This window comes from Eptatretus burgeri, chromosome 18, assembly GCF_056783735.1.
Source record: "Eptatretus burgeri isolate ZD-2024b chromosome 18, Ebu_testis_v1, whole genome shotgun sequence".
NCBI lineage: Eukaryota > Metazoa > Chordata > Myxini > Myxiniformes > Myxinidae > Eptatretus > Eptatretus burgeri.
In genome coordinates this window covers 22,200,264-22,210,263 of record NC_140978.1, presented here as the reverse complement: position 1 = coordinate 22,210,263, position 10,000 = coordinate 22,200,264, and the positions used below count along the sequence as shown (strand labels likewise).

Sequence of the window (10,000 nt, the reverse complement as noted above, 5' to 3'; positions counted from 1 at the left end):
CCACATAAGAGGAAGAGAGTTTGGATGAGAAGATAGAAGATGGTCCATGTTTTCCGGAGAGTGAGGTGTAGATGGAGTCATCACTGTTCGGTGGAGCGGTACAGTACACATATAAACATGAGGTGGGAGTGGAGGGAAGCCATAGCCAGAGGTATTCCTGGGGGTGTGGGGGAGTGAGAGCAGTGCAGGAGAGTGAGGAATAGAGTCTTTGATGAAGAGAGCAACACCTCCACCAGGACGAGGCTCAGGTCTGTCATACCGTAGAGGGAGTAACCAGGGAGAGATACTTGGGAGTCAGACACGTCTTGGGAGAGAAGAAAGTTTCTGTTAGGCAGATAATGTCTGGTTTGTCAGTGGCAACCTGCATGGAAAGATCTGAAAGGTTTGAGCGAAGGCCCCGGATATTTGAGGTCCACACTTTTAATGAAGAGGTAGGGAGGAGGCTTTTGGTGCAGGAGGTGGAGGGGGCGGGGGAGGGTCGGACGAGGGACGAGGGGGAGGTAAGGAGGGTTGCTGAAGGAGTGTGGGGTATTGCAGAATAGCGAGGGGAGGGGGCCGAATGAGGAGGAGAAAAGGCTCTGTGGTGCTGTGAGAGAGGGGGACAAGAGACAAGGAAGATGGCAGTTGAGGATTTGAGGAGGTGGAGTGAAGAGATGGAGATGAGAGGGCAGTGGAGGGAGGCAGGTTGGTGGATGAGAGGGGGCAACTTAGAGAAGGAAGAGTGAGGGGGATGAAAGGTGGGAGAAAGGTGAGGGGGAATTTTGAAAGAGGTGAGAGGGAGGCTTGGAGGGAGAAGAGTGGGATGGTTGCTTTGAGAGTGAGAGTGAGGGGTGAGGGGGTGAGTTGGCACTGAAGTTGGAAAAAAAGAATGGTTGATGGAAAGCGAGCATCCATGGCAAACTGTGGTTTTTAAAAGTTTTAGGTCAGATATACGATTTAACACAATTCTTGATGGATGCAATGAAGGCGAATTCAGAGCATGGAGAGAAGAAGCGCTGTAATAGTTGGATTTTTTAGGCAAGGAATGAAGGAGAGGTCGAAATATATGAGCAGTCTGTTAAAATAGCAGAAGAGTAGTGCATTGTGAAACAGTAAAGAGTACCACATGTGTGAGAGAGGAAGATGAAGCATTATAAGATCGTTTTTGTTGTTAATATTAATGTATGAGAGAGTTCAACAGATTAGGTCATGGAAGTGTAAAAAAAAAAAAAAAGAAATCGAGGAAGACGAGGAGGAAGTTAAGAGGAAGAAGTAGCAGAATCGGGAGAAGGTTGTTGTTGTTGTTGGGGTTTTTTTTTTTTTTTTTTTGAGATAAGAAGAGATTAGTTGGGAGAATGGGGATATTTGGAAAGTGGGGAGGATGAAAATTGAAGGTAATGGGGAGGATAGAAATTGAAGGTAATGGGGAGAAAAAACAAACAAACAAAAAAAAAAAACGATCGAACACCAAGTGGAACCGGTAGGCCTCAAGCCTAGGACTAGGCCTCAAACACCAGGTGAGAACGTCGACATAAATACTCACAAAATAGCACGATTTTTGAAACAAAACCGAACTAGGAACACACATTAACATGTAGGTGAGAAAATTAAACAGTTAAAACGGGACAAATAACAACCGGAACTTAACTTTGAGAATGTCAGCAGGGAGCCCCGAAGGAGACCTCTTGCCGCTCAAAACCGGAACCGGAAGTCTAAATGGAGATGGATCATAAAGGACACGTTTAACAACATTACCCATCACTGAGGGTCAGGGACTTGAATTCTCATGACCACCTGACTCATTAAATAATTTATAGTTAATCATAACCTCTTTTAATTGAGGAAAGTGTGAAAATGTAAAATTTAAAGCTTAATTCGTGTTTGTTTACTTGTTTACCAGCAAATACTACCTGTCGCTTCGCTGATGGGAATATTCAAGATAGGAGGGAGAGGGGGAAGGGGAAGAGGGAGAGGAGGGAGGGGACGACGGAAAGGAGGGATGGGAAGGATAGAGGCGAGGAGGGAGGTGAGAGTGGATGGAGGTGAGAGGGGGAGGGGAAGGATCGAGGAGGAAGAAGGTTGGAGAGAGAAGAATAGGGGTGGGATAGTGAGGGATAGGGATGATAGAGAGTGATAGGGGTGAGAGGGGAGGGAGCGGGAAAGTGTGGCAGGGAGAGGAGGGAATTGACTGAATGCAATGGGTTCTTCGGTATTTGAATAGCAAAATGAATTACCTAAAACTTGTCCTTGTCTGATTTTTCATTTTCGTCCCAAGGTCAAGGTCACAACGTCAAAAACTTAGAAAACTGCGAATTTTGATGTAAAAATCATTCGATCGCCCAAACCTTGAGAGCGAGGGATGACAATATTTTTTATGCATAATCCTGAGGTCATTCCCCACCTAAATTAATTATTGAAACCATTTTGCTCTATCTCGAACACCTTGCCCGTGGCGCCTCCTTCAAGTTTGTTAACCTCCGCCATCTTCGAAGATGGATGGAGGTTGCTGTTTTCACCCCTTTCTGTTTGTTTGTTTGTTTGTGAACAGTATTACGGAAAAACTCCTCGACGGATTTCGACGAAACTTGGTTAGGGGGATTAGGTATGGTCCAAGGATCATGCCATTAAATTTTGGACTTGGTCCCAAAAAAAGTTGGTCCCAAAAAAAAAACTTGGTCCCCCCCCAAAAAAAATTGTTGATTTTTTATTTTTTGCATTTCTGCATGTTTTAAGTGATTTCCAACCCCCCCCCAAAAAAATTGTTACCCCCCCCCAAAAATAGAGAATTTTTTTTGCATATCTACATGTTTTAAGTGATTTCCAACCCCCATTCTTTCCCATTCTTCCCTCCAGGCTTTCAAAACAGCTGTTCACCACCACCTCTTATCTTCCCCCATCCAAATCCTCAGTCTTTTCTACCCCGATAATCACCAAGCCCACTTCCTTCATTTCTCCTACTTTCCTTCCTGAAAGTCCCTGAAATGTCCATCTTCTCTTCGCCATGTTCCCCGTCCCATCCCCATCCTCTCCCTTCCACAGTTCACCTAATGTGTCTGTTCCCCACTGTTTTGTCCCTTCCCTCCTGGCCCCTCTTGTCTCATGCCTCCTTGCTGTGAGTTGTGTGTTAGCTCTCATACGAGCCTCGACCAAGGTATACAAACCCCCCAAAAAAATTGTTACCCCCCCCCCAAAATTTTTCGAGAAAGTTTTTTTGCATTTCTACATGTTTTAAGGGATTTCCAACCCCCCCAAAAATTGTAAGAGAATTTATTTTTTTTTACATTTCCACATGTTTTAAGTGATTTCCAACCCCCCAAAGAATTGTTACCGCCCCCCCCCAAAAAAGGGGAAATTTTTTTTTTTTGGTATTTCTACATGTTTTAAGTGATTTCCAACCCCCCCCCCCCCAAAAAAAAAAAACGTTGGAGAAAAGAACTATAACTTGTCAGCACTGTTGACATCATATTTCATGAATAAGATATGGGTTCACTGGAGTGACCCAGCAGTATTGGCGGAGGTTTTGCACTCTCCCGAGTGCTCCCCCTCTAGTTTTTACGCTGATTTCATCAAAGTATGGATAATCTGAGGTGTGCAAAATCCCATATAGCCTATATGACGTTATATTGTTCCTGGAATGTTCCAGAGGAAGTTTTGCAACAAATAATCCTTGACCTTTGACCTTCAAAGGCCACAAAGGTTAAATTTTCAAAGTTGTTGGAATCGAACCGGGTTTTCGACCTTCTTTGACGAACTAACTCCAATAAGCGATAGCACGTATCCTGTTTCCTTATTTCTAACTCCAATAAGCTATAGCACGTATCCTGTTTCCTTATTTCTAACTCCAATAAGCTTTAGCACGTATCCTGTTTCCTTATTTCTAACTCCAATAAGCTATAGCACGTATCCTGTTTCCTTATTTTAATGTCCACAACATTGTTTTGTGACCTTAAAAGGTTTTGCAAAGGTCAAATTTTGAAAGTTGTATAACGAAACCGGGTTTTCGACCTTTTGCAGCTGTTGATGGAAGGCCACTATAATTAATTAAAATTGGTGAAAAATTATCACTTTGTCTCATCCTTGACTTCTGAAACAATCTGCATCGTCAAATACCTCTCGTGAACCATCGTCGTCTTCAGACTTGTTTTATAGTTCGGTTATTTAAATCTCCAGATCTCCTCCACTTGCGGCCACAGTGTCTTTCAGCGCTTGCGCCCTCGTCTCGCGGCCGTAGTATACGAGGAAAGGTCCTCACTTGCTTGGTTCGACTTCCTCAAATTGGTCTGTATTCCAACACATCGTCGTTTCTCCAGCAAGAGGGGAACAGACAGGTGTAGAGGGGGCGGGGTTTTCCCGGCTCGACCATCACCCGCCCAAAAAGGGGCGGATCCATGGAGGTCCCTGTCCAATCAGGACGATCAGCGAGTCAGCCCCGCCCACTCAGAGCCTCAGAGTGTGAGAGTTTACCAGAGTTGTTGAGTTCGGAGGGTTCATAATTCAGAGTTGGGAGTTCTTTGGAGGGAGCAGTTCTTGGAAGGCAATTTGGGTTGGTTTTGTTGCTTAAATACTTTTTATTTGTTTATTTATTTGTGCAGAGATCTCAGGATCGGAGTGGAATTTGCATCGCATTCACATACGTAACGAAGATTCAGTGTGTTTTACAAGCATAATTAACTTTTAATGGGCATTAACGATTTGGTGTCTTTTCTTCATCTTCCGTTTATCTCACTCACCCTCCATTAGCGCCGAGCTCGGCGGGTATCTGACCGTTGGCATCTACTTGCCAAGAGCCTCCTCATCCGGAAGAGGTTGCAGAAGAGATATGGGGGAGTGGTACGTTGCAGGATGGTAAACAAGTGTTACCTTTTATATTTACTGGAACATTAATTGACATTGTTAAATTATACAACTGAGCTGTAAATCTGTGCATACACACAGGATAAAGATCCAAGCAAAGTACTGCAGTCGACGAGCAAAAATAACACCTCCCTGGAGCAAAGTCCCATTCGTGACCGAGTCCGAAGCTGGCCCCAAGTCCGGCCAGGAATACAAGCTGCAGCCCGAGGACAAGGAATGCAGCGAAGGAGGGATCAGAAGAGTGAAGATGCTAACCTGTTTCCTTTTGAGAAACTCTAGTGGTACGTTTGCTTCGAAAAATGCTAACACGGTAGCTTAAACAAGCTTCAAGGTTTTGGGATACATCAGCTGTCATGACAAATTTGTGAACAGGTCATTGACCGTGAAAGTATAAATGCTGAGGTGTCACTGTGTATGAGCACACAAATCCCTCTTTTTAAACATATTTTGTATGGCAAAAGGTAGATAATAATAAAAAAAGAATTGCATTTATTGAAATCGCATTTCTTTCTCAACTTGTCAATTTTTGCTCACCCGAACACACACACACCATCTACCCCATCTCGTCTTCCCCAAACCACTTCTCATTCCAAAACTAAGACTCCAGCATTTCTTCTCCAAACTTGCTCCAATACACTGCTTGAAGAGCTGGGTACAATACCTGCAACAGTTGAACAAATGAGTGAGCTGATTGCACCATCTATAGTAACAAACACTTTCACAAACAGGTCAATCAAGATGGGGTATGCTTTGCTTGCATGTGTAGATGTCCCTTAAATAAATGTCCCTCATCAGGGACACAACCCCAACTGAAACTTAAATGGGATTTTTGGATTTTACATTTAAACGAATGAAATATATAATGGTTGTAGAAAGGAAAAGATACACACATAAACGAGAGAGTTCACAACATGTTTCCCCACAATGTTCAGGTGTGTTTCACTTTTAAATAGAATAATGATTTTAAAGATTGTTGGGAAAAAAAGAAAAGAAAAAGAAAATCAGGAAGTTGAGCACTATTGAAGCAGTCTTTTTCAAAACCCTTCCATTCAGCAGTACTTGCTAAATAGGGTAGTGTATGAGACAAGGCGATTCATGTACCACAGTGTTTAACTATATAATTCATTCACATTAAAATATGCAATTTGGTGTCTGTCTGTCTGACCGTGACACATTTGGTCGTTACTTTTCCAATCTCAACCAAACTTGACAAGAGGACTAAAGGTCACCCGACAAAGTTGCAGCATTTCATTTGTCCCTCTCCCCAAGTGGTTTTTCCTCTTTGGATAAATGCTGTGTTAACATTTATGTGAGAAAAGAGGTGGTTATGAGGAGATATGATAGAGATGTTTAAGATAATGAAAGGTATAGATAAAATAAATGCAGATGAATTATTCAACAGAGTAGACAGTGATAGATAGGACCAGGGGTCATAGCCTGAGAGTAAAGAAGAGGAGAGTTAAGACGGTAGTAAAGCATGAGTCACATTTGCTCTACGGCTAGGATACGGCGGCCGTACCCCCCCTGAAGTGACAGAAACGTGCGGCGGCCGCAGAGTTTCTGAGGTGGCCTCAGGGTGGCCCTATGCCGTATGGCTATCTTTTACAGGCCGTAGTGGTCTCCGTGGAATTATAGCGAGGAGTTATAACTTTTTTCATTTCTAGGTTGGCCGTAGCAATTCGACAAGCCGTAGCCATGACGTAGATGTGTTCCACGTCGACCGTACGTAGGGCGTACGGTGGGCTTGCGTTATTCGTGTGGCTGCCGCAGGCTCTTTTCAATGAAAAATGAATTTTGCCAACCCCCAAAAAATTACGGCGGCCACACTATTTCCACGGTCGCCATAGGGTAGTCCTAAGGTGTCCCTGTGTTCAATGTATGGTGGCCTTGCGGTCTGTGTGACTACCTGCGGGCCACACAGGGTCGACGCACGGTTCCCCTTCGCCCGCCGTGCGTCCTACGTACGGCCTCAGTGGCAGTCTGCGTCGACCGTGCGCTACCGCTAGAGATTGGAGTATAGGTGTTTGCCACCAGTGTTGGGCACAAAAGCGATAATCCGATAACAGATAATTATCGGTTTACTTTTTTTAACCGGACTATTATCGTAAGTTAACTTCCATTTATCGTTATTGGACCAGTTAACTTCTGATAACTCGATTTTTTTAGTCACATAATGTCCGTTAATTTTTTGTCCGATAACATTTTTATCGTTTCCGGGTCGCATTTTGCCGAACTAATTAATTATTAATGAGGAGAAAAATGTACATGATTATAGATTACTTGTTTTACAAGATAATGCTGAATCAGGCCGCCGCGTGAAGAAAAATGGAAAGAAGAAAAAGAAAAATGGAAAAAAGAAAAAGAAAAATGGAAAAAAGAAAAAGAAAAAGGAAAATGGAAAGAAGAAAAAGAAAAAGGGAAAGAAGAAAAAGAAAAAGGAAAAAGAAAAATGGAAAGAAGATAAATGAAAAAGAAGAAGAAGAAACCTTGCAATGGTGACTTCCTCAGCCATGTGGCTGCTCGGCTCTGCAGGTACTGGGTTCGGTCAAGGTTGGAAAACCCGAAAAATAAAAACATATGTGACTGCCACATTGTGTGACCGTGGAAATACTGCGGCCGCCCTATAATTGCTATAGGCCGCAGATTTTTTAGACCCTACGGCCGCAGAGCCAAATGTGACTGAAGCATAAGGCAGGGGTCTTTTACTCAGTCGTTAATGCATGGAATGGCCTCCCTGGAAAGGTAGTGGCAGGAGAAACAGTAGATACATTTAAATTTGAATTAGACAAGTATCTGGAAATTATGGCGATAGAGGGGTATAGGGATGTTGACAAGACTTTTAGGTAGTTTGAGCATTGATGGGCGATTGTGTGCATGTGTACGGAGTGCTGTTGGTGGGGGTCTTGTCAAGGGGTGTTGTGTTTTTTAACCAAGCCCACGCCCCCTACCCTGAGGGGTAGAAGTATATATATATATATATATATATATATATATATATATATATATATATATCTTCTTCTTCTTTCGGCTGCTCCCATTAGGGGTCGCCACAGCGGATCATCCGTATGATCCGCATAGAGATTTGGCACATGTTTTACGCCGGAAGCCCTTCCTGACGCAACCCTGGTCGCCTCTTATGACACAGGGATATGGCACACCTATTTTTTAACCAGGGTATACACCGGCCCAGTATACTGGTACTCATTTCGCCGACCACGGAAGGATGACAGGCTGAGTCAACCCCCTGGTGTATTAACTCAGGACCTTTTGGATCCCAAGCCGCTGCCCGAACCACTGCGCCAACACCAGGCACATATTATATATATATATATAGCCTGCTGTTGGCGCAATGGTTGCGAATTCGCGCCCGCCGGCGTGCGAACGGCCACGTAACTCGAATCGCGGCAGGTCACCCACCGGACGGACAATTCTGTCGTGACCTTCTCGGACTAACGCCGGGAACGAGTCACGGGTGGGCCTTTCGGCCTCACCACGATCGTGCCAATCGGCCCCCCGCGTGGGATAGGGTTGTTCGCCAAATTCGACCTACCGAAGTACCCACACGGAGGGTAGACCGGGCGATCGCACCTCGCCGCAGGTCGACTCCGGACACGGGCCACTTAAGCGACCCGTTCCGTACTATCGGGATAACCGAGCGGTGTTATCGTCGACCTCGACGGTTCCGATTAATTATCGGGCGTATTTAGCCCACTACCAACCCTTTACGTGAAGCAAGATGGAGATTCAATTAAAGAAAAGACGAAGCGAAACGGGAAAACAGTTCAACATAAGGCACATTTATTCCGCAGCACACGAAAAGCACACATATACAATTACAACAATTATGCACCAAAAGCAATTGCAACAAAAGAAACACAACAATGCAGATCTACTACCGACTACGCGAGCACACGGCAACACTTACACAGTTTTACTTTACAGACGGCGCCGACAACACATATACTCAAAAGCAAAAGAAAAGGGCCACCCTCAAAGACAAGGGGGCAGACGGGGCCTGTGGGCCGCGAGACCAGGTGGAGCCTACCCGTGGCTTGTGATGAGCCGCAAATGTGGCGGCGGTGCCCCGACTCTGCACTCCTTCGCGGGTTTTGTTGGCACTGCTTGGAGTGGGGTGGGAACGGGGCCCCCTTTTCGCACTATCTCAGCACGGGGGGGAAAAGGGGGGAATTGTTGATGCTCTGGGGAAAGAGGATAGCTGGCTTGCTTGGGTCCCGCGACGAGCGACTCCACTGCGACCTCGACCGCGCTCCCGGCTTCCCCTCTCTGCAGCTTCCCGACAGACTCTGACCTCCGACAGACTGACTCTCCTCCAGACCCGACTTGACTGCTGCTGCCACACTCTGCCGCTGCCACACTTCTCCAACTTGCCTTGACTCTTCACCCAACTCCCTTGACCGAAAAAAACTCTCCCGCTGCCACACTTCTCCAACTCGCCCGAGCCCAAAAACTCTCAATTCGCCCCGCGCTCGGCGCTTTATAGTGGTGTAGGAGATCCCATATGCAAATTTTTGGATCAGAACGAGCTCGGGGGTGGAGCCACGCTCGCCCATTGGACGGAGAAAAAGGGGCGTGAATCTCCCCTGATCCTCGAATTTGCATATATCGATTCCACTCTGACGCACCTGGAGGCGGGGCCAAATCGCCCCGCGCTTGCTGATAGGACGGATCAGAAGTGGGCGTGTATCATTCCTGATCCGACTTCTCCTCGGAAAGGCTGCTTTTTGCACCCGCGGCTCGGCACGCGTCCCGCACGAGGCCAGGACAGCCTGACGCTCGGCGTTCACAAGTGGTGCGGGAATGGCCGCAGAAGGAGAGGCGAAGGTGGTGGAGGGTCTAAAGTGGCGGTCCCTGGCCACGGTGACGCTTGGAATGGCGGTGATGCGATGTTTGCGGGAGCGAGCTGTGAAGGTAAAGGTCGTGGCTGTTGGCGTTGTTGTTGTGAAGCGGCGTTGCGGTTGGTGGTTGTTGTGTGATGGCGGTTGAGACGTGGTTGGTTCAAAATAAAGATAGAACAGAAAAACGGCTATCTTAAAGGGTCGCAGCCCGAATGAATCACATTTATTCCCTCTAAACAATGGGTTTGGGGCTAACTACATATGTACTTACAGAGATATCTCACCTACGGGACCTGAATGGTGGTTTGCGA

General features: G+C 45.8%; 2 protein-coding genes across 2 annotated transcripts in view; one reads left to right on the top strand and one right to left on the bottom strand.

Annotated features, from left to right (window-relative positions):
- Positions 1–5,336, top strand: part of XPC (XPC complex subunit, DNA damage recognition and repair factor) — a 74,205-nt gene extending 68,869 nt beyond the window's left edge. The window contains exons 17-18 of the mRNA XM_085863741.1: positions 4,720–4,809; positions 4,915–5,336. Coding sequence (XP_085719867.1) covers positions 4,720–4,809; positions 4,915–5,112 — 288 coding nt within the window. The 3' untranslated portion in view covers positions 5,113–5,336. The remainder of the gene's footprint in view (positions 1–4,719; positions 4,810–4,914) is intronic.
- LOC147008719 (protein deacetylase HDAC6-like) overlaps positions 5,307–10,000 on the bottom strand; it is a 98,368-nt gene continuing 93,674 nt past the window's right edge. Inside the window, exon 28 of the mRNA XM_085864505.1 lies at positions 5,307–5,494. Coding sequence (XP_085720631.1) covers positions 5,429–5,494 — 66 coding nt within the window. The 3' untranslated portion in view covers positions 5,307–5,428. The remainder of the gene's footprint in view (positions 5,495–10,000) is intronic.